The sequence below is a fragment of the Trichoderma breve genome, chromosome 3 (assembly GCF_028502605.1).
Source record: "Trichoderma breve strain T069 chromosome 3, whole genome shotgun sequence".
NCBI lineage: Eukaryota > Fungi > Ascomycota > Sordariomycetes > Hypocreales > Hypocreaceae > Trichoderma > Trichoderma breve.
This window is the reverse complement of record NC_079234.1, coordinates 2,741,420-2,764,647: the sequence shown is the minus strand read 5'-3', so window position 1 is coordinate 2,764,647 and position 23,228 is coordinate 2,741,420. Positions and strand designations below refer to the sequence as shown.

Genomic DNA, 23,228 nt, shown 5'->3' with positions numbered 1-23,228 from the left:
TACCAAAAGTCCTGAAATGCGCTTTCATCAATAACCTCCTCAGCTCATCTCGTTTGCATAATAAACCTCCCAGCTATTCACGCTCGAAAAAAACACCATACATGCTGCACACCTTATTGAGTAGTGCGAGGGGAACAAAAAAAAAAAAGGATGTTGAAGCGTTTCTCCCCCTTTTGCCATCAAGAGCAGTCGTCTTAAAAAAAGGAAAAACAAGTGTAGACTCAAACGACACAAGCCGAAAAAGTAAAGAAAAAACAAAACGCCTAATCCAAGCCAAGCTGAGCTCTGATATGAGAGCCACCCCCCAAGCCCCTTTCAAATATTGCGTGGTATTTCCTTCCTGTTCATCCATTGTATTGTTTTGTAAAGTGCTTCCCAGCTAAATGCAATTGGACTCGAGTTTTTTTTTGTGGCATATGTCTGCGCTAGAAAAGTACGCAGCGCGCCCAGTATTAAATGTAGTCGTGAAAGGGAAAAACGAAGGAGAAAATGCCGCCCTTGCTCCGTTGTTGCGACTTGAAGCCATTCCAGATGGCCGTCGAATGCAAGTTTGTAGTGGGTATTGTCATGATAACTTCTTTCTCTGCCGTGCTTAAAGCTCTCGGTAGTCGCTTGGTCGGACTCTGCGCTGCTTGTTCTGGTGTCGATGCGGGTTGACGGGCTTTCGGAAGTAGGCGTCGTCTTCGCCTCCTCCTTGTGTGAAGTTGCCACCGTTTTGGAAGCCGTTCATCATGCCTCCGCCGTTCATCCCGTTCATGCCGCCGCTCATTCCACCCATGGTGTTCATCCCATTCATACCGCTGGCATTGTTCATGCCCCAGTTGTTGTTCATGCCACCGCCGTTCATGTTCATATTGTTCATGCCGTTCATGTTGTTGTTCATGCCGTATCCTCCATTCATATTTCCATAGCCCCCATTCATGTTGTTGAAGCCTTGCATACCCATCATGGGCATGTTCATCATAGGCATAGGCATAGGAGGCATGCCCATGTTCATACCCATGTTCATGCCCATATTCATTCCCATGCCGCCCATACCCATCATGTTTGGCATCATGCCCATGCCTCCATTAAACATCATGTTGTTCATACCCATGTTGGGCATACCATTCATCATGTTGCCGTTCATCATGTTCTGGGATTGTTGGTTTTGCATAGCGCGGGGTCCTTTGGGTATCTTGGGATTCTCTAGGAAGTCTTCAGCAGGCCTCTTCTTCGAGACGACATCCTCTGCCTTGACTACTTCAGTCTTGCCATCTGCAGCCTGAGAGCTGGGAACGAGACTCTTTGACTCGGCTGAAGGGGACTTGGATGCCGAATCGACTGATTCTGTAGCTGGTGAGTTGGGCTTCTGCTCTGTAGACTCGATGCTCTTCCGCCTCGTCTTGTCCTCCGCAGCGTTTGCTGCCCCATCTTCCGTGTTTGCTGCTTCTTTAGCTTGATCATTCTCTGAGTTGCCTGTCACTTCTTCCGAGTTGCCCTTGGGTGACGACGGGGGAGTGACCTTGGCAGCTTCCTTCTCCTTGAGATACTCTTGAACCTTCTTTGACACTTCTTCATCAGGCTGGAGATCATCTATTAGCACACCTTCGGTCTGACAAGCAGGGCAGACGAAGTCGCTTTCGATGAGTGCATTGGTTATGCAGTCATTGCAAAACGTCTTCTGACAGCACGGGGTTTTCATTGGCTCTATGAACATCTTCTTGTCAATTGAACATTCGAGACCACGCTCTTGCATTTCCTTGTCTTCCGCCTGCGCCGTCTTGGCCGCGGCAGAAGAGGACTTGGCCTTGGCTTGGAATTGCTCCCAAGAGGCCCTGTCCGGCTCAGCAATGACAAAGTCTCCCTCAGCGTTGACCATGATTCCTGAGGGCCGTTTGGTTTCATCACCTTCCGACTGAGCTAAAATGACAGACTTATCCACCTTTTGTAGAAATGAACGAGGGATGCCCGTGGTGCGCTTGACGCGAGGTCGATTGTCAAAATCGGGATCATCGTTGGTTGGGCACAACTGGATCCAATGGCCCTTGTTTCCACATCGATAGCAAATGTACCCATTGGGGGGGTCGTGGTCAGGAACATTTGCCGGCCGCTTGGAGCCGGGTTTACCAAAGGGTACTGGTGCTTGGCTTTTTGAATGGTTAGCAACTTGATTGCATCGGTCAAAAGAAAAGGATGGCAACTTACTGAGACAACTCTTCTTGCTGGGCTGACCACTGCTCTGTTTGAGCAGCAAACATGGCGGCCATTCGATCTTCCTCCGTCATCGCATCGTTCATCTGGCTGAAGGCATTTGTATTTGGCTTGGAGGCCGATACTTTTGCCAACTGTTCCTTACGGCCGGCATTCTTGGCCGCTACGGGCATCTTGCCTGAGACATATCGAGCGGCTCGCCCAGCTCCAGGCTTAACGGCGGGCTGTCGCCGAGCAATCACTGTCGTCGATCTGGGAACAATTGTTGTATCATCATCGTACTCTGCGTAATCCCGAGTTAGCATCTAACCAAGAGATGAGTGCTCTGTTTGTAGACTCACCTTCACTGTTGTCGTCTGTGTAAATATAGAGGTCGAAATCCGTGCCATCACCCAATCCGCTCTTGTTGATAATCTCACGTTTGAGCTCAAAGACTGAGATACCTGTGCCGTCAAATTCCACTCTAGTGGGCTCCTTCTGCGACTTGAACTTGAAGAACACCGAGGAAGACATTGTTGCTGAAGATGGTGATTTTGTTTCTTGGGGTTACGGTAACAAAATGCAAAATGCAAAAGTAGAATAAGATATGTCAAAAGGACGTTAGGCTCGTCAAAAGTAAGGCCGAAGGGGCTATATATCTGTAAAGTAAATACGCCGGAAGACCTCAGCCATAAAACAATGACTAAGTGAGTATTGATTTTTTCTTGCTGCTAGCGAACTTTTTTCTTGTTTTGATTCTTCTCTTCTTGGTTCTGCACCTCGGTGCTGTTTCAACTCAAGATGAACTCAAAATAATCAATTCTGATGGTAAATTGGAAGAAAGACAAAGACAATAGGGCAAATGGGTATGTTGAGTAATGGAGTACAAGCGGCAATAAGCCAGAAGGAAAGACAACCCTAGAGTTCCCCCTCACTTCCTGATCACCATAACAGACCAGCCTATGCACCAGCAAATAAACAACCAACTGTTAGCCGTCTCTGGACCCTCCGTCAGACAGGCTAGCAAACTCCAAAGAAATGCAAAATAAGGACGAAGCGAATAAACGAGGGTTTATTCGCCGGGAGAAAAGGAGGTGGAAGATATCAGCGTCGTCTCGGTCGAGAGGCCGCCAAATGGTTGGGCTACGTGGAACGGTTCTACCGGATCGATCACGCAAACAGAGACTGCGAGAGCTTTGAACCCGTCGAAGCCGCCGCTCAGCGCGATGAAAATCGATGGACGGCGAGCGAACAATCGCCTGGGCGCAAATCGTCGATGGATCGGAGATGGATTCGATGGGAGGACGGTGAGTCGTGATGCAAACAGGGAGAAGGAGAAGTGAGGAGAAAAAAAGAGAAGCGGAGGCCTGGGGACCGTTAGTCCATTATTATTGGGAAGCGCGTATTGATAGCGAGCGCAGGCCACTTTTTCGTAACGAACCGGCAGCGTTTGCCATTGCCGGCGAAACTTTCCCCCAGCCCCGGGGAGCTCACGTGCCGAAACTCCGTCTTGGAGAAGGCTAAAGAAGTGACAAGGAACGACAGGGGTGACCTGGACGGTACTTGTAGCACTAAGCCTTGCGCGTCTCTGCCCACACAATGTAGGTGGTTGAGACCGCACGATAGCTTCGTGGTGTAGGTACCGCTACGGTATCTGCACCCATTTTCATCAGCAGCTGCCGTTGGTAACCGGCTCGCCAAAAAAAGTTCCCCTCCAATCTGCCCCGCCGCGTGAAGCTTCTGCAGCCAGCAGAAGTGCGTGTATCTTCGCGCTGCAAGAGGTAGGGCGACATGCCCCGCACCATCTTTCTTCATGACTTCGCTCCGCTGCCCTCGACAAATCTGGACGAGGATCAAGCCTTTCTCTTCCCAATTCACACAGAGTCCTCGAGTAGCGACTCCTTCGTTTCGACCGTATCTCACCGACTCGATCCGTGCTCACCAAGCTAGAAAGATGGCGCCTCAACTCGACAGCTTCTTCAAGCAGGTTGACAGCAACACAGATGTCTTCATCGAGCGTCTGCGCAAGGCTGTCGCCATCCCCTCCATCTCGGCCGAGGATGCTCGCCGCCCTGATGTTGTTCGCATGGGCCACTTCCTGGCCGACGAGCTGAAGGCTCTGGGTGCCGAGGTTGAGCTGCGTCCTCTTGGCAAGCAGCCTCACAAGGAGCATCTCGATCTGCCCCCCGTTGTCCTCGGACGATATGGAAACGATAAGAACAAGCGAACAATCCTGGTCTACGGCCACTACGATGTCCAGCCTGCGGAGAAGAGCGACGGATGGGCAACCGAGCCTTTTGAGCTCACGGTCGACGACAAGGGCCGCATGTTCGGTCGTGGCTCAACCGACGACAAGGGACCTGTCCTGGGCTGGCTCAACGCCATTGAGGCCCACCAGAAGGCTGGCGTCGATTTCCCCGTCAACCTGTTGATGTGCTTTGAGGGTATGGAGGAGTATGGATCCGAGGGTCTTGATGACCTGATCAAGGAGGAGGCTAAGAAGTTCTTCGCCGATGCCGATGCCGTCTGCATTTCGGACAACTACTGGCTCGGAACTGAGAAGCCCTGCTTGACCTATGGTCTCCGAGGCTGCAACTACTACTCCATCGAGGTTTCTGGCCCCGGTGCCGACTTGCACAGCGGTGTTTTTGGTGGACAGGCCCACGAACCCATGACCGATCTTGTTAGCGTCATGGGCTCCCTTGTTGACTCCAAGGGCAACATCCTGATCCCTGGCATCTCGGAGCAGGTTGCCCCCGTCACTGCTGATGAGGAGAAGCTCTACGAAAGCATTGCTTTCACCATGGAGAACCTGCACGAGTCTCTGGGCAGCACCACCACCATCCACGAGGAGACCAAGCCCACTCTGATGGCTCGCTGGAGATACCCCTCGCTCTCTCTCCACGGTATCGAGGGTGCTTTCTCTGCCCCTGGCGCCAAGACTGTCATTCCTGCCAAGGTCGTTGGCAAGTTCTCCATCCGAACTGTCCCCGACATGGACATTGAGACGACCAACAAGGTTGTCTACAAGTATGTCGAGGAGCAGTTTGCCAAGCTTGGCAGCAAGAACAGCATGAAGGTTTATGCCCAGCACACCGGAAAGTGGTGGGTTGCCTCACCAAAGCACTGGAACTTTTCCGCCGCTGCCAAGGCGGTCGAGCGTGTCTGGGGCGTCGAGCCCGACTTCACTCGTGAGGGTGGAAGGTGAGTTATCTTTTTTATATTCCTCTTACTCATCCAACATTTACAATCAAATACTAACATCATCCTGCAGTATCCCCGTCACCCTGACCTTTGAGGAGGCCACTGGCAAGAACGTCCTGCTGCTGCCCATGGGAAGCTCAACAGATGGCGCTCACTCCATCAACGAGAAGCTTGACAAGCGCAACTACATTGAGGGCATCAAGCTGCTGGGTGCTTACCTGCACTACGTCGCCGAGGAGCCCCAGAACTAAGTCAAGAGGGAATGAATGAACGAATAAATAAATCAAGATATCAAGATGCGTCGGAATCAAAAGCGTGTACGTTAAGAAATCGTAGGACATTGATACTGGACATGAAGAATCGCAATGTATCCAATGTGAAAATCTGTCGGCTCTCCACACCTACGTCATACGCAGCATGAACTCTCTGCGTTTATGTGCACTACATCTTGTTCCAGAGGATCCAAAAGCTGGAAGAGGCAGGGGCCGATGCTGCCAATGAAAATCTACCCAGAATTAAGCCATTTCCAAGCATGTGCATTTATCTAGGCGCATTAATGCCAATCAGATATTCTGCCTGTAAGTATTTGAACAATCTCGATCCGGCTTCAATCTCGTGTTAGTGCCCCTCCCCATCCGTGCGGCCGCGGCTTCCGGCTAGCGGCCCAATTAGTGGACAATCGAGCATGGATGGATCACTGGGCTTTGATTGATTGATCGACTGGTAGCAAGTCAGAGACAAGTACCGACGCTGCGGCCGGCCGCTAATCACTAAAGGGCATTTTGACGCCCCATGACCCTCGATCGGACGGGCGGGAGGTTCAAAAGCTCACGCAAGAGACTATTCGTTGCTCTATCAAGGCTGTGTGATTTGCGAGATAATACGTGCAGAGATGAAGTTACATCAAACTGTGCTTTAGCAAGACCATGCCGATAATCTGTATAGACCTTTAATAAAAGTTGATGGCTGTCAAAGAGATGAGTGACAGCGGACATACACTGACGTATGATTCCGATGTTGGCCGGTTGGGTACCATTGAACCTAATCGCTTCGCCGGTGTAAAGAAAAGACGAAATCCCTTGGCCGTGCTAAAAGAGAGACTTGTCTGCGGGGTTAGTGGTTGATCAATCACATCAACAGCGGTACTCGTCAGATACTTGCCCATAAACGAGCAGCAGGTGAGCTCCCAACGCAAAGAGAGTTTGGGCGGTGTCAGCGGTTAGTCGAGCCATCCATCAGTGGAAGCTCTGCCAGCAGCACCTCATCCGACGAGGCCAAGCTTCCCGTCCTCACTCCTTGTGCTCTCATCGTTTCTTCCGCTAAGCATCTCGTCCTTTCTGCCTTCGTGGACATCCATATTGCTTGCTCTATGGCGGGCGGCATTTGGGAGGCCTTCTTTTTTGAAGACGACATTCGGGCCATGGTGCGAGAGAGCGGCATCTCGGCGACCAAGCCGATATTCCCCAGCTATCTCCTGCCGAGCTTCAAGTTTGCATTTCCTGGGCGTCGCCGCCACTCTGCATCGTCCACATCGTCAACAGGGTCGGAACCATCTAGTAGCCGTAGCGATGACGCTTCGTCGGCAGTGACCACGCCAAACGGCTCTCCCCCAGATGGTGATTCAGCATTCAGCAACCTGAAAAACACAGCAGAGCCCCGACGTCTCTCTCGGACGGCGGCAGATACTCTGCGCTGCTCGAGCTGTGCTACGGACATTGCTTTTACGTCTCAAATTATTTCCAAGGGATTCACAGGTCGCTACGGTCGTGCGTATTTGATCGCACCTCCGCCGGCAGACTCGTCGCTGCTGAACATCCGCATTGGCAAGAACGAGAACAGACAGCTTGTTACGGGATGGCATGTGGTGGCGGACATTTGCTGCGGGATCTGCTCGCGCAAGCTCGGCTGGAAGTACGTGGACGCCAAAGAAGAATCACAAAAGTACAAAGTGGGCAAGTATATCCTGGAGACGGAACGGGTGGTGACACATCGGAGCTGGGAAGACACCACCATTGCAGAGGGCCAGGAGGAGCTCATGTACGAAACGGAACAAAAAGAAGACACGGCGAAAAAAGACGATGATGACACCGAGATTGAATTTGACTCTTCGGATGAGGATGAGTGTGAGGCTGTCTTTGCTGGCCTTTGGGATGCGGAAACCGCTGCGAAGCGCAGGAACCGCTTGGCGGCCAGACCGAGGGCAGCTCAGCAGCAGGGCGAATGATGTTCGCTGGGGCGCTGAAATTGTTATTCATGAGATACCATTGTTGGCGTTTTTTTGCATGGACATTTTGTAAAGAGGAATACCCCGAACAGCAGTTCTGTCTTTCGTTTTATCATACTTTGGCTCTCCTTGATTCTACAAAGATATTCTGATAGTCTACAAAGCATTAATACTATGACGCAAGTTGATCTTTGTGTGCGTCCTGTGAGCAACAAGAGCTCTTCTACAGAGCGGTTGACTGCATGCGTTTAAGGATTCTTTCCAGACATGATACTCGGTGCTATATACTCGGTGTTTCTTCAAGATAGTATATCTACGTTTATCTAGTGACTGCTACTAACTGCTAGGCAGCGTCGGTGAAATGATCGGACCACTTGTATTCGACATCTCCTTCGGGGAACTAGCAACCGTACCTGTACGTCGGTAATGAGGTTGCAGTGGTGAGATCGAATCTAGCTGTCGATTTTCCCCATTACTTCCTGACTGTACACCATCTATCCGCATGTACCAAGGTAGCCTGTCATACATTGGGCACTTATTTGATGAACATGTGTAACCGGACATGATGAGCTGACAGCATGAAGACGCCTACATGTACAAGTACGACGCGCAGTCGGTGAAGATGTAGGCTGATGTGTCATGAGTCCAAGCTGGCCCAAGGGCAAGATTTGGCCGCAACATTCTAGCATAGGAGGCCATCACCAGATGCAAGGGGGCTGATGCCAGGCGTGATGCGCTGTACGAGAGCGCCGTAAGCGTAACAGGTAACAGTCCGTCCGGTGCGAAGTAGACAGTACTTGTGAGGCTCGTGTTTTCAGCTTCATTCCCCCCCTTTTCTCCCTTTTTGGTCTTGGAATCCTTGTGCTAAGGAGGGTGGAAGGATGGGGGAACGCAAGTCCGGTGCCAGCCCCTGAGCGGGATGCCGTGGGAGCACCAGTACACTAAATAAACACACTAAGTCGTCCAGTTTATAAGGAGTACATGTAATTTTATATGTCACTCGCTCTCCGCCCGTGTACCTATCGAGCATATCTTACGAGTGCGCACGAAAGAACCAATGCTCTCAGCGTTCGGTCGTTTCCTCGGCAGTCCATCGGTCGGTTCCATGAGATTTAGCTCTGCTGTAATCATGTTGTGCTGCCGCAAACGGTGGACCGCTGTGGGTAGATTTGGGACGTTCTAGCGGGCTTCAGCACGGCCATGAATGGCAATTTACGGAGATGTCGAGGTCATCAATCCCGGCAGTACCGCTGACCTGTTCTGTACTGTAATTGCCCGCTGATGAGGGGGGACCCTTGGGGCTTGCGAGCCCTGTAACTTCGTCACTGACGAAAGGGGGCACCGGCCTGTAGGGGCCGAAACGTGGGGGCTCCAGCTGTCGATGTCACTATCAGCGGGCCCTTGTTGGCCGGCAGGGCGACCATGCGTCATATCGTCACTTTTCGAATGACTTGTTTGTGTATGTACACGCATCCCGTGCAGGTGCCACAGTGGGGTGGGCGGTGAACGAATTGAGTTGAGCAGCAAGCAGCTCAAACCCACAGCTGCGTAACTGGTTTGGCAGCAGCGTCGGGTTGATGCAACCGCCAACATCCTCTGCCCTTTTCCCCCTCCGTCGATCAAGTCTCTTCGACATCTGCCTTTCGCCCAGTTGTATCATTATTACAGTCCATCGTTTGCAACCTACTCGATCTCCCCATCGACGATACCTACAGCTACTTTGCAGGCGCGCCAGTTCCCGCCCTGCCGCTGCGTACCGGTACGTAGCAGCTTCGCCCCTTGGCCGCACCAGATTTCTGCCCCGCAGGGTCCATGCAAGCTTGTGCTTGTAGTGGTGGTCATTGCAATACCTGGAAAGGTGGTGACGGAGATGGGAGTTGGGGAGCTCGCCCACGCTCGTGACCCCCCTGATGCGATGCGAGCCCGGGTAGCCTGTACTTTGCATTCCTGTTTGCTGACTTCTCCAGACCCGGGCCACCAGTGTCACCTCCAGAGCCCTGACAGTTATTTATCATCCCCCGGGACTGTTGGACCAGAGCTGCTGCGGTTCTCCGGCCCTTTCTTCTACTGGTCCATCACGACACCACCACTGCTGTAATTGATACCCCCGGATAGATTTCCATCATCACAGCCAAGCCAATCCAGCCGACTCGATAGACGTTCAGAATATACGTATTCCATATGCAAGGCACTTCCGGCCACCGCTCCCGCGGTTCTGAGGAGTATGGGGTGTACGATGATGCAAAGACGTACTATGCTTCCGAGGAGAGGCACAGCAACCGCTATGGAGTCCGAACTCGAACGTACTCGCAGGTAGGCGCTTAATTGATAGCAGAGGAGGAACAAGACAATACTAATGGGACTTGATACAGAATAGCTTGGTGAAGCAGTTGGAGAGGATGGGGGCGCAGGAGCCGTTCCGACGTGGAAGCCACGGTTAGTTCTCTCTTACAATTTCAACAGAGAGGTGGAATGTACAAGATTTTAACCATAGCTATGTAGATGAGACCACCATGGAGACGGGTCGCCGATTTCTCGTTCAGGTTGATGCCACGCTGGAAATCCTCAAGAACCAGGAGGACACTGACGGAAACATGCAAATCACGATTGAGGATAATGGCCCCAAAGTCATTTCTCTGAGAACAGCTGCCTCGGCTGGCCACAACCGATTCGAAGTCCGAGGAACTTACATGCTGTCCAATCTCCTGCAGGAGTTGACATTGGCCAAGGAGTATGGCCGCAAGCAAATCATTCTTGATGAAGGTCGCTTGAACGAGAACCCTGTTGATCGTTTGTCCCGCTTGATCCGAGATCATTTCTGGGATGGACTTACCAGGCGAATTGACGCATCTAGTATTGAGATTGCGGCTCGTGACCCCAAGGACTGGACAGACGACCCTCGTCCGAGAATCTATGTCCCAATTGGAGCTCCGGAGCAGTATGAGTATTATCAAAAGGTGGCTGCCGACAGACCAGAGCTCCGTCTTGACGTCCAGCAACTGCCGGAGAAGATCACGCCAGAGTTGATTCGCGACATGAACGACAAGCCGGGTCTGCTGGCTGTAGCTGTCGAGAAGGTGGAAGAGGAAGATGAACTGGGCAACAAGACGACAAGCTTAAAGGGGCTTCCCTTTGTCGTCCCCGGTGGTCGCTTCAACGAACTTTACGGCTGGGATAGCTACATGGAATCTCTCGGCCTGTTGATCCATGAAAGGGTCGACCTAGCCAAGTCCATGGTGCTCAACTTTTGCTTCTGCATCGAGCACTATGGCAAGATTCTCAACGCCACTCGATCCTACTATCTTGGCCGATCTCAGCCTCCCTTCCTGACGGACATGGCTCTTCGAGTATATGAGAAGATTAAGCATGAGCCGGATTCCAAGGAGTTCTTGAGACGGGCCATCCTCGCCGCCATCAAAGAGTATCACAGTGTCTGGACCAGCGAGCCTCGGCTAGACCCGGTGACGGGCCTCTCCAGGTACCGACCAGAGGGTCTAGGAGTGCCTCCCGAGACGGAGGCCACCCACTTCGTCCACATCTTGAAGCCCTACATTGAGAAGCACAAGATGGAATTCGAGGAGTTTGTCCGAGCTTACAACTATGGCGAGATCAAAGAGCCTGAGCTTGACGAGTACTTTTTGCACGATCGTGCAGTCCGCGAATCCGGCCACGACACATCGTACCGTCTCGAGGGCGTCTGTGCTGATCTTGCCACTATCGACCTCAACTCTCTATTGTTCAAGTATGAGACAGATATCGGACGGACCATTCGAAGCCTCTTTGGCGACAAGTTGGTCATTCCAGCTGAATTCTGCCAGGGAACGCCATACCAGCCCGGCGAGTCCGTGTCTTCGGCGGTCTGGGACCGACGCGCCAAGCGGAGAAAGTTGACAATGGACAAGCTGATGTGGAACGAAGAGGAGGGCATGTTCTTTGATTACGACACAGCCAAGAGACAGAGGTGCACGTATGAGACTGCCACGACCTTGTGGGCGCTCTGGGCTGGAATTGCAACGCCCAAGCAGGCAGCCGATTTGGTGAAGAAGGGCCTGCCCAGATTCGAGATGTTTGGTGGTGTGGTAGCTGGAACGGAGAAGTCTCGGGGTGCAATTGGATTGGAACGCCCCAACCGACAGTGGGATTACCCATACGGCTGGGCTCCGCAGCAGATGCTGGCCTGGACTGGACTGCTTCGATACAGCTTCACCGAAGAAGCTGAGCGCCTTGCCTATAAATGGCTCTTCATGATCACCAAAGCGTTTGTCGATTTCAACGGAGTAGTGGTTGAAAAGTACGACGTCACACGTCCGGTTGACCCTCATCGTGTTGACGCCGAGTATGGAAACCAAGGCCTGGACTTCAAGGGCGTTGCGAAGGAAGGGTAAGTCTCGCGCACCCCCTGCTGTCGTGTGAGCACGGCATGTATGCTATCGTGGGATGCTAACGTAAACGCGCAATAGGTTCGGATGGGTCAATGCCAGTTACGTTTACGGACTCCAGATTGTGAATGCGCATATGCGACGAGCACTGGGAACGTTGACTCCGTACGAAACGTTTATCAGAGCAATTGAGCTGAACAATGAACGCGCCTTGGCTGGCCTGACCCTGACGTGACATTGTTGAATCGGAGACCAATACCGAAGCGGTGGCTGTCCCGAGACGATACGATGAGCGGCTAGAAGAAGAATGTCACCAGTACGCCGCCAAGGCTGAAAGGGGAATATGAAGAAACTGGAGACAGATCGACTTAGAAAGTGTCGTGAGAGCTGTTCTGGCAGTCTATGAGTCAGCAAAAATGCAGGTCAACAGAAACGCATAAGAAAGTAAAAACAGAAAGCAAGCAATAAAATGACGTTGTTTGAAACGCTCTTGTCCGACCAACCTTGTAGATACTCGTTGATAGTAGCTAGGTAATTACCCCTATAGAAATCAAGAACACTTCATGAGGGTGGTCACCATGCAGCTCATTCGCGCGCGTGTAAATGCAATCCCATGTGATTATGGGCTTGATAGGTTCTCGTAGTTGGATAGATAGATGATAGCTGGGCTGTGTAAACTCGAGGGGTAGGAGTCATATTGGCCATCAATTGCACCAGCCTGCGGGTTGCTGGTGTTGCGGTTGATCATTTTACCGAGCCAGCTCCGAGTCTTTTCGATTGCTCCATAACGATACAATGCAGATGCAGTCACCATGCTTATACTTGGAGCCACCAGGTCGAAGACACACGATCGAACATTCACACGTACAATCCACGGATGAGAAATAGTTTTTTCCATTTATCGATATTATTATATTGAGAGCCAGATGCATATAATATCTACTCTGGCCTCCTCTATTCTATTTCGCACCTCAATAGACGGATAAGTACTTATCAGCTGGAGCATCTCACTTGAATGTACAGTAGAATCTAGATGCGTCACTTCACATGCAAAACGAGTTCCGGTGGGCCGTGGGGAAAGTGGATTGGCTGGCGCATTGCCGATTTGAGCGTGCAGTGGAGAGGGTTCGCCACTTAAAACCGGAAAGAAGGTACTACCGGACGGCGCAGGTTTGAGCAGGAGAGGACGTCCTTGAGAGGGAAGGAGGGAAAGAAGGGAAAGAAGAAAAAAAATAAGGAAAGAGAAGAGGCAGGAGATATAGCTATCTATAAATTTGTATCAGTTCAATTTGTATTCTCTGCATTTCCCAGGTAGACTTCTCAAGGTCACAGCACCAGCTGGAACTATCCAACTGTTATACGCAGACTACGGACACATGGAGGCCACACGACAACGCGGGGCCGACGGCTGACTTCTCTCGGCATCTCGGCCAATGGCGGCTAACCCACTCCATCGACACTGAAGCTCCCTTTGAGCCGAGCTGGAGCCGCACCGCATCTGGACTCTTGCCAGCGCCTGTGGCTTTCCCGCTTAAACAGAACTGAAGCTCGGTCACGTCACGCTGTCTAAGCTGCAAGGGGGGCTGGCATATGCGTGGGCTGCCCTCTCGAGTGCCGAGCTTCAAGTCCCCAGGCCTCGTCTAAGTGGCTGGACCTCGCTGAAGTGTCGGGCCATTCCGGCGCTCAGAAGGCGAGGTGGAGTGGCAGCCGTGGGAGTCAGACTCCAAGATCCGAGGTGATACTGTTATGGGGGAAAGGGAGAGACAGCTGTTGTGGCTGGATTCGGAGCCATGACTGGACGCCGCGTTTGATGGGTTGTGTGAGAGCATGGGTCGAGGCCTGTGACTCGGCTCAAACTTTAACTTCTTGCTGTTCCTCCTCCTCTTTTATCCTTCTTCTACATCACTTTTCCTCATTTGAAGCAACTTTGGTTGTGTAATTAGTCTTCTGGATCTCCTTGTTTCTTCATCCTCCATTCAATTGACTTGATTCATTCCTTGTCTAACAGACAGTGACCACTTGCATCCTTCATCATGGCTTCCAACAATATGGTGACGCTGGCTGTGAATCCAGACAAAGAAGATGACCTCTTCCTCCAAGAAGTCCAGCAGGTCAAAGATTGGTGGCGCGATTCACGATGGAGGCACACCAAGCGTCCCTTCACTGCCGAGCAGATCGTCTCTAAGAGAGGCCATCTGAAGATTGAGTATCCCAGCAATGCCCAGGCCAAGAAGCTATGGAACATCCTGGAGAACCGTTTCCAGGTGAGTCATTGAAGCCGTTTTTGCTATGACGATATCTCCAAGGAAGCCTCCTAACAAGAAGATGTAGAACAAAGATGCTAGCTATACCTATGGCTGCTTAGAACCTACAATGGTCACTCAGATGGCCAAGTACCTCGACACCGTCTACGTCTCCGGCTGGCAATCGTCTTCAACCGCCTCTGCGTCAGACGAGCCCGGCCCTGACTTGGCAGACTACCCATACGTAAGACTCTCCATCATTGGACATGTATACAAGAACCATCTTGGCTGATTTCCTTCCTCCTAGACCACTGTGCCCAACAAAGTTGGTCATCTCTTCACGGCGCAACTCTTCCATGATCGAAAGCAACGCCAGGAACGCCTGAGCATCCCCAAGGCTCAGCGTACCAACGTGGCCAATATTGACTATCTACGACCCATCATCGCCGATGCCGATACTGGTCACGGTGGTTTGACTGCCGTCATGAAGCTCACCAAGCTCTTTGTTGAGAAGGGTGCTGCTGGTATCCATATTGAGGACCAGGCTCCTGGCACTAAGAAGTGCGGCCACATGGCCGGCAAGGTTCTCGTCCCCATTAGCGAGCACATCAATCGTCTGGTTGCCATTCGTGCGCAAGCCGATATCATGGGCTCTGACCTGATCGCCGTCGCCCGTACCGATGCCGAGGCTGCAACTCTCATCACCACCACAATTGATCCTCGTGACCATGCCTTCATCCTTGGCTCTACCAACCCCAACTTGCAACCTTTGAACGACCTTATGATCGCCGCCGAGCAGAGTGGAAAGTCTGGTGATGAGCTTCAGCGCATTGAGGACGAGTGGATTGCCTCTGCTGGCCTAAAACGATTCGATGACGCTGTTGTTGCCGCCATTGAGGCCAGCTCTGGTCCCAACGCAGCCAAGGTCAAGAGCGACTACCTTGCCCGCGCCAAGGGCAAGAGTAACGCTGAGTCTCGTGCTCTCGCCAAGAGCATACTTGGCAAGGACGTCTTCTTCGACTGGGAGGCTCCCCGAACCCGAGAGGGTTACTACCGCCTGAAGGGTGGTTGTGACTGCGCCATCAACCGTGCCATTGCTTATGGCCCCTTCTGTGACGCTGTCTGGATGGAGAGCAAGCTTCCCGATTATGCTCAAGCCAAGGAGTTTGCCGACGGTGTCCACGCCGTTTGGCCTGAGAAGAAGTGAGTCTACCCTCTTACGCCTCCTTTGCTATAATTCTATGTTATTTATCTAACAAATATGTAAATAGGCTCGCGTACAACCTCTCGCCCTCTTTCAACTGGAAGACTGCCATGCCTCGTGACGAGCAGGAGACTTACATCCGCCGACTTGCAAGCCTGGGCTACTGCTGGCAGTTCATCACTCTTGCTGGTCTGCACACGACCGCTCTCATCAGCGACCAGTTTGCCCGCGCATACGCCTCCGTTGGCATGCGCGCGTATGGCGAGCTCGTCCAGGAGCCTGAGATGGAGCAGGGCGTCGATGTTGTCAAGCACCAGAAGTGGAGCGGAGCCAACTACGTCGATGAGCTGCAAAAGATGGTGACTGGCGGAGTGAGCTCCACGGCGGCCATGGGTAAAGGAGTTACTGAGGACCAATTCCATTAAGGCGACAGACATCCGTTGTCTATCATCTCATTCCCTCAAACCCCTTTCCGCCAATCTTTATACCCTGTTCCAGAGCATGAGAGGAGTACATTGGTTTTAGTTTCTTGGATAATACGTAACGTCACTTGATTTGGGATTAAAAAGATTGACCTCTGCAGAAACAGAATTTTTAAAAAAAAATGTTACACATTAAAAATATGTACTTGTAGTCAATACTGTTTCCCATAGATTCAGCAATGCAAACGGCTTTGAAAAAGAAACACTTGAACCGCAGTCAGCATGCTATTGGCGTTGAACGTTGATTCATCATCGTCGAAACACCAGCCACCACCGATCCCGTCCTCGCTCCCCATGGCGCGGACAATAAATGCTGCGCACTCCCAGTCTAACCATTGACGCCCACCCAGAATATCACGGACGTTTGAAGCAAAAACCAAAAGTAAGAAGAAATGTTTAGCAAACAAGAGGCGTCTGTACACAGAGCATCAATGTGTGATTCCTAATGTCGCAAGTCTCCCCCAGAAAACGTTCTCCCCCGAGATGGAAAAAGAAAAAGGAAGTCAAAGAAAAAGCTCAGCAGCATAGGATAAAAGGGGGCAACGAGCATTTGAAGAGATTATCCTCTCCATTCTCTTTGGAACACGGCCAAAGCACCCTTAAAGACACCAGCCAGCCAGGTTCTACTCCACTGACGAAAGTCGTTAAGAAACGCAGCGATCCTGGGCCGAGCCTAGTCAGCCTCGGCTAGCTGCATAATCAACTTGGCCGCCCGATCCAAGAAGGGAAACGGGCTGGTGACCTCCTTCTCCTCGAGCAGCCTTCCGTCCTGGGTCTCGTAGCCCGAGCACTTGAAGTCCACAAGATAGACTCCCTGTTCCATCTCATAGATTTGAATGTCCATGTGCAGGGCGACGAAGTCCTTGCGCGAAGTCGGGTCTTCGGGGGAGTAGACGTGGAAGCTGTCTGGCGACCCGCTCTTGATTTCAGAGTCTTGTCGACGTTCTGCCTCTCTTTGGATATCTATCATTGGGTTTCGATTCGTTAGAATTACAGATCTGTCGAATTGCGTAGCAGGGCGAGTTGAAACTTCACTCAAAGACTTACCTGACGATGGCCATCTGACTTGGATATGCCACGGATCCGCGGGTAGTTTATACTTCTTAGTAGGATCAGTGTCATTTAACTTGCGTGCCAAAGGAACGCCGTTTGCAAAGCTGCTATCACGACTTGTAGCGTCGTCGCCCCCTCTGCCGTGCGCCTCGTCGTAACCCTCATCGCGGAGATGAGATGCGCCGAGCTTATGGAGGGCTTTGTGAATACAGAGAAGGGCCTCCCATGGCGCATTGCGAGACCGGATGCCAAATTGCCAGCGCACAGGCTTGGGCTTTTTGGCGGGTGTGGTGATTGGTGTCATTCCCTGTGGGCGTTTACTAGATTCGTCCAGGCGTAGAGCATTGCGTGCGTGAGGATTTAGACGACGTGCTGCCTCTTCCTTCTCGGCCTCGGTTCGGGTAGCGGGTAGCTCATCGTTAATAGCTATAGCTGGGGGTAGAGGGTCGTGATCGGTTCCGTTCTTTTCCCTCTCCATGTAGTCTTTGTGATAGGCGGGGAGACTGCTGGGCAGGATGCCGACCTTGTTGACGTATGGACGAGGAGATGTGCCTCCAGGTGAAATAGCGGATCGTGTAGAAGAGATGCTCATCATAGGACTGCCTTCCTCACCAGTGAGGCCAGATTCTGGATCTGGAAGGCAGTTAGTATCCAGCTGGCTTGGTTACAAACAAGCGGCAGGTTAGTGGGATATGAAGGATATGGACTCACTATTTGCTAGCATGAGTTTGTTTTCTCGGACAATCATGTAGGCGTCCTTGATTGCTGAGGGTTCCTCAGATTGGAGAGCCTCTTCGACATCGTCCTTGCCGTAACCCATGGTCTTGCTAATCTTTTCTGTAACCTCATTGTGGAGCTTCTCTTGCACCTTTTCGGGAGCATTGGGTGCAATATCGCTCTTCTGAATGGCCTTGTTGGGGTCAACACCGGTATGGAAGAACTCCTCAACGGGAGGCTGCAAGTACGTGGGCAAGTCGGTGTTGAACCACGGGTCAGCTCTAATCTCGTCAATGGTCATTCGCTGGACGGGATTGACAACCAGCATGCCCTTGATCAAGGCGGCGGCACCAGCCGGCATCCATTGAGGCATGCTGTAGGTACCCCTGGCAATTTTAGCAAAGAGGCTAGGGATGTGCTCATCATCAAAGGGTAGTCTTCCGACAAGCAGGACGTAGAGAATAACACCGCAGCTCCACACGTCCACTTCGGAGCCGGCATAGAGCTTTCCACCTATAACCTCCGGGGCAGCATAGTTGGGGCTGCCGCAGCTCGTCTTGAGGAAGTTGCCGTCGGTCATGATGTTGCTGAGACCAAAATCGGCAATCTTGACGTTGAGGTTCTCATCCAGTAACAAGTTTTCGGGCTTGAGATCTCGGTGGACGATCTTGTGGCGATGGCAGTACTCGACAGCACATATCATCTGCTGGAAGAAACGGCGTGCCTCTGCCTCCTTCATGCGGCCGTTCTGGACGATGTAGTCAAACAGCTCACCACCGGCATACTCAAGCACCATGATGATTTCGGCCGGGGTCTTAATGACGGTATACCTGGTCGACGACACGCAGGTTAGCATTAGCAAGAATTGAAGGGCCGGGAGGAGGAAGTGGCATACAGCTTGATGATGTGCGGGTGGCGGAGCAGCTGGAGATACTCAATCTCACGCTCAACTCGACCGGCCATGTCGCGGCTGATGAGCTTCTTGCGGGTGATGATCTTGAGAGCAACCTGCTGGCCGGTGCCATTGTGGATGGCCAGGCGAACCTTGCCAAAGGAGCCCTCGCCCAGCGTGCGGATGACGGTGTAGGCGCCGATGCGCTGCTCGGCCCGGGACTTCTTCTCCTGCGGCTGCTGATCGGTCCTCGCGATATTCTTGGGCGCCGTCGCGACATCTTCCTGCTGAGGCTGCGGCTGGTGCCGACGGACGTGGGCGGACGACATGGAGATGGTCAGCTCCTCATCCTCGAAGCCTCGGGGGGCCATGGCGGGCAGCGGGAGGAGCACAGGCTAGGCGCTCGCTGGGGGTGTTTATAGGCGCTCAAGCTGGTCAAGGGTCCGGTAAGGATGATGGATATTTGTGTTTGGTGTCAATCAACGCTCAGATGCGCGGTCAATCAATCAAAGCCAGACGTGGAGAATGACTGGCGCTGGCTTTGGCAATGGTGGAGCGAGAGTTCTACCTTGTCTACGTCTGGTCGAGATGGAGGGGTAACGTCACTCTAGTACCAAGTCCGGAAAATTACAGGTCGCAGGCCAGCCGTGGGACAGGCGCTAGGGGGTGTGCGGGCTCCACTGCGAAGGAGAATTAGCGGACAAAAGCTGCCAAGGCTGGAGCAGTTACAGGGCGCCGTTGTAGAGGCTTCGGGGCTGCTCGCTTCAATTGAGCGCTGTCAACACGCCGCCACCGTGGCCGGGCTGAGGAACTGCTAAACTTACGACGGGCTATTATGCGCCATTTCAGCTGGGCAGAGCTGCATGCTGTGATGAATGGATTGAATCATTGAATCATTGAATCCAATGGAATGCCGCAGTGTTCCAGCTCAGAGTTGCAGGTTTTGACAGCAGGGTACATTCATTGATCCTGTGAGAACTTGGGATGAGATGCAAGCAGCGCATACATGTACTTGCTTGTATCCGGTATTAATATGGCGCAGAGATGAAGAAACATCAAATCGCAATCTGCACCAGACAAGAACAAACCGAGCCATTGAAAGACCATGGATGGCTTTTCCGTCTAGTCGGCTCCATCACATGCTGTCAACACCATTTATTTGTAACAGCAGCCTCGCCCGCTGACAGCTTCCATCAGCATTAGCCTGAGACCTGCATGAGATGTATCGCATTCCTGCCACTGCCATGCGCTCTGATTGGGTCTCCCAAGCCCAGTTGTTTAGGGCGAGCCGAGACGGATGGGATGAGTTCACGTCTCTGATAAACTCCATCATCATTGCGTTGCCACTCAGCAATTGTCATACGACTTTGGTGGCATTCCGATACGTGCCGTCGGGTGTTGTTATCGAGACTTGCAACCGGTGCCAAAAGCCGTTTTGCCCTGCCACAACGTGCCGTCCCGTTTTTGACTTTCACTCGCTCCTCGCCACGATGGCTCCAAACCAGCTCGCCATTAAACCTAAACGGGCTTGATTTGAAGTGGGATGAGGCTGTGAACAGTCCATGTATCTATCAAAGCAAAAAGAATGATTTGTAGAGTAGGTTCCTTGCACCGTAGGAGCTGGAGAAAAAAAAAATTGGTTATATAAAAGTAGAGCAAAAAACGAGGTTCCTGCGTGAATCGAACACGCGACCTAGAGATGACTGCGCGAAACTGCAATCTCTCGCTCTAAACCACTGAGCTAAGGAACCGTTCGGAAGCCGATTGATCCGGTGTGGCGAAGGGGAGATTTATTTTGCCTTATAAGGGATTACTATTTGATCCGACCACCGCCGTTCCGTGATCCACGCACCGCTGCCGGCGACGGCCGCACGCTCTACCCTGGAGCGAATCAAGAGAATATTGTTTTATACCTGATTACGAAATTTCAGAACAATTCATAGCAAATTGCTTAAGGGAAACGAAAGTTGAGTATGTCTTATTGGTATTAATAGGACAATAAATTAGAATACAAGCATATATACAGCTTGACAATGCACCAAGTAGCTGATTATTGCGATCGACTATAACAGACGGATGATCTCAATGCTACCTTCACTTCTACACCTACCTCGTGATAGGCGAATAATTTTCTGAGCACACATACGAAGAATTTGATGCGTAAATCGTTGAGCCAGTTGACAGATCCAAATAGAAAGCTCAAGATCAGAATCTCCATACAATTGCGACCTCAAGTTCAGCAAACCTGGCTACCTCGGGTCTGAATCCGCTTTCCTGGAAGCCGCTTAAACGGGGCGGACTTTGGTCCGAGATGATTTGGTGGCTCCCATCCTCCACAGCGTCGGTGCTAATACTATTCTATCAGCCACTTAAACCATCTCCGCGCTCATTCGTTATGATTCCTCAAGAAATTCCATTTTGGCTCTTCTATTCACAAAAGAAGAAAAGAAGACCCGTTACTATATACCTATTGTCTATGAAGGGGGGAAAAGTCTAGCCCATAGGTCCTCTGGATTGAAAAACTGAAACTTTTGTTCTTCCTTCTTCACATTTCGCATCGCTTCGCGACGACCTACCCGGCAATGGCAGACGCGAACGAGAGGCAATCTTCTGAGACATCCTTTCTCACACTTACCAACCTCATTTAAACTCAGAATTGGCCTTGTTTAATTCAGTCTTTGTTTCACGCCTACTCAAAGTGGTCAACAATGAGCGAATCCGCTGAAAATGTGGACTCTGCGCGAGGTGGCCTCGCATGTCAGAATTGCAGACGGAGGAAGAGAAAGGTTGGCTATTCTTCAGTTCATCCATCTATCTCTGTATAATTGATAGCTAATACGTTGTAGTGCGATCGTCAAGTCCCCCGTTGCGGTTCGTGCATAAGACGGGGTCTGGACTGTGTCATGCAAGTCATCAAGAGCATCGATGGACAAGAAGGGTCAGTATCACATCTCATTATCAGGTTATCGTAATATCCTAATTCGACTTTACAGAGCTGTTCAAAGTCTCGAAAAAGAAATATCGAACCTCGAAGCTCAGCTATCACGGCTACAGACCACTGCACCAGCACTCCATTCAACACCCGCCGTCCTTCAACAGCAGATTAATCCAACCCCGGTGCCATTTGAAGCTTCCATCTCATCGATTGATACTAGGGAGCAATCTATAGACACTGTTGATTTGGATGTTCTCAGAGAAGTTGAGACTGTATCGCTTTACCGTGGCGAACTCTACAGTCTGCAAAAAATGACTCGCAGGGCACTCCGACTAGCAAATTGCGATCCTCGCGGTATACTAGATCTCACTCCGAAGAAGAGCTTATTGGCATCATATGACGCCTCTATTTACTCAAAACCTAACGGCATGGGCGACTATCTGGACTACGATATTGCAGTCTATTATGCCAGCAAATACTTTTCTTATATCCACCCGACATTCCCGATTGTCTCTGAAGCTGTAGTTCAGAGCATACTAAACAAAGTCACGGTCGGCAGCCAGAGTAATCTTGGGGACCGCGTTATGTTCTATCTCATCATTTCTATTGGGGCCATTCTTCCGATAGAGTCGTCAGCCGCCTTTGACACCCGCAACTCGGCCGATTATTTCATACGCGCCATGGAAGTTCAATATTCTTATGACGAATCTGCTACCACAGCGCAGATTCTCCTCCTTCTCGCCATTTATTCACTCTTCGACCCCGGCACGGGCAGCTCATGGCACCTAATGGATCTTGTCACGCAAGCTTGCATTGTTATGGGATATCATCAGCTCCAACCTGAACCAAGAGGAACCACAGCGGCAGATGGAGATGGAGTGAAGCTATTTCAGGCAGCTTACGTACTCGACTTGTAAGATAATTCCCATCAAATGTACGGTATTGGGACTAACCCTGTCTTTGCGTGGTGAACCAGCTCTATTAGCTCCGCATTAGGACTGCCAATGAGTATCCAAAACCGAGATATTTCCTCCGACTGGGAGGCATGTATAGTGAAACCTCCGGACATCTGTACATCCGAGTCCGAAGGATTAATCCTAGTGGAGATGTTCAGCTGGGCATATGAGCTCTGCGGCAGCTTCCAGAACGATGGTGCGAGCTACCTGTCGTGCTATAACGAATACCTCCGTGGCAGAATATTGAGCCATAAAGGGGAGATACCGTATCTATCAAAAGTATTTGGACTCCATCTCGCAGCTCAAAGTATAAAGAGGTCGGCGGGGGCCAGCTTTGCGCTTGAAGGCAGAGACAAATTGGTGCAAGACCATCTGGCAGTCCTTCAAAATTCAGTTTCCACATGGTTCGCTCTGCCATGGATCACAGGATACAGCATATTCCAGCTTGGACTGTTACAACTCTTGTTTTGCGGCGGGCAACCTCAAAAACAGAGGGTGGCCCAAATTTCTCAGACACTATCCTTGGCTGAGATGATTTTGTCGGTTATCAGCACTAGATTTCCGGGTTTATACCCTCACAAAGCGCTTGTGAATAAAGTGCTCACGCAGATGGCAACGTCTGACGTCGATTCCCGGCATAACATCGACTTTCTCGATGGCAGTGATCTCTACGAATTCTGCACGAATGCTCTAATATCCGTCGGCATGAATATTTCCCATTGACGAGATTCTCTCAATACACACAGAAGTTTATCAAGCACATTGTC

The 23,228-nt window shown here is 51.3% G+C and overlaps 7 protein-coding genes across 7 annotated transcripts; 5 read left to right on the top strand and 2 right to left on the bottom strand.

Moving 5' to 3' along the window:
* Positions 1 to 592: 592 nt before the first annotated feature.
* Positions 593 to 2,706, bottom strand: T069G_05251 (DWNN domain-containing protein; the record flags this gene model as incomplete). The annotated part of the gene is made up of 4 exons (XM_056172461.1): positions 593 to 933; positions 1,000 to 2,129; positions 2,188 to 2,476; positions 2,535 to 2,706. 4 exons carry the CDS (start codon positions 2,704 to 2,706, stop codon positions 593 to 595), a joined length of 1,932 nt encoding a protein of 643 aa, XP_056029319.1.
* A 1,420-nt stretch (positions 2,707 to 4,126) lies between these two features.
* T069G_05250 (peptidase family m20/M25/M40 domain-containing protein) lies at positions 4,127 to 5,627 on the top strand (the record flags this gene model as incomplete). The annotated part of the gene is made up of 2 exons (XM_056172460.1): positions 4,127 to 5,376; positions 5,447 to 5,627. The coding sequence occupies 2 exons, from the start codon at positions 4,127 to 4,129 to the stop codon at positions 5,625 to 5,627; spliced, it is 1,431 nt and encodes a 476-aa protein (XP_056029318.1).
* Positions 5,628 to 6,745: 1,118 nt separating this feature from the next.
* Positions 6,746 to 7,600, top strand: T069G_05249 (yippee zinc-binding/DNA-binding /Mis18, centromere assembly domain-containing protein; the record flags this gene model as incomplete). The annotated part of the gene is made up of 2 exons (XM_056172459.1): positions 6,746 to 6,992; positions 7,059 to 7,600. The coding sequence occupies 2 exons, from the start codon at positions 6,746 to 6,748 to the stop codon at positions 7,598 to 7,600; spliced, it is 789 nt and encodes a 262-aa protein (XP_056029317.1).
* A 2,181-nt stretch (positions 7,601 to 9,781) lies between these two features.
* T069G_05248 (trehalase domain-containing protein) lies at positions 9,782 to 12,214 on the top strand (the record flags this gene model as incomplete). The annotated part of the gene is made up of 4 exons (XM_056172458.1): positions 9,782 to 9,913; positions 9,973 to 10,036; positions 10,103 to 11,981; positions 12,061 to 12,214. 4 exons carry the CDS (start codon positions 9,782 to 9,784, stop codon positions 12,212 to 12,214), a joined length of 2,229 nt encoding a protein of 742 aa, XP_056029316.1.
* A 1,798-nt stretch (positions 12,215 to 14,012) lies between these two features.
* T069G_05247 (isocitrate lyase family domain-containing protein) lies at positions 14,013 to 15,851 on the top strand (the record flags this gene model as incomplete). The annotated part of the gene is made up of 4 exons (XM_056172457.1): positions 14,013 to 14,243; positions 14,311 to 14,466; positions 14,530 to 15,425; positions 15,494 to 15,851. 4 exons carry the CDS (start codon positions 14,013 to 14,015, stop codon positions 15,849 to 15,851), a joined length of 1,641 nt encoding a protein of 546 aa, XP_056029315.1.
* Positions 15,852 to 16,581: 730 nt separating this feature from the next.
* T069G_05246 (protein kinase domain-containing protein) lies at positions 16,582 to 18,941 on the bottom strand (the record flags this gene model as incomplete). Its single annotated transcript, XM_056172456.1, has 4 exons — positions 16,582 to 16,871; positions 16,956 to 17,594; positions 17,673 to 18,508; positions 18,574 to 18,941. The coding sequence occupies 4 exons, from the start codon at positions 18,939 to 18,941 to the stop codon at positions 16,582 to 16,584; spliced, it is 2,133 nt and encodes a 710-aa protein (XP_056029314.1).
* Positions 18,942 to 21,278: 2,337 nt separating this feature from the next.
* T069G_05245 (fungal specific transcription factor domain-containing protein) lies at positions 21,279 to 23,184 on the top strand (the record flags this gene model as incomplete). The annotated part of the gene is made up of 5 exons (XM_056172455.1): positions 21,279 to 21,356; positions 21,417 to 21,508; positions 21,564 to 22,418; positions 22,482 to 22,657; positions 23,060 to 23,184. 5 exons carry the CDS (start codon positions 21,279 to 21,281, stop codon positions 23,182 to 23,184), a joined length of 1,326 nt encoding a protein of 441 aa, XP_056029313.1.
* Positions 23,185 to 23,228: the final 44 nt, after the last annotated feature.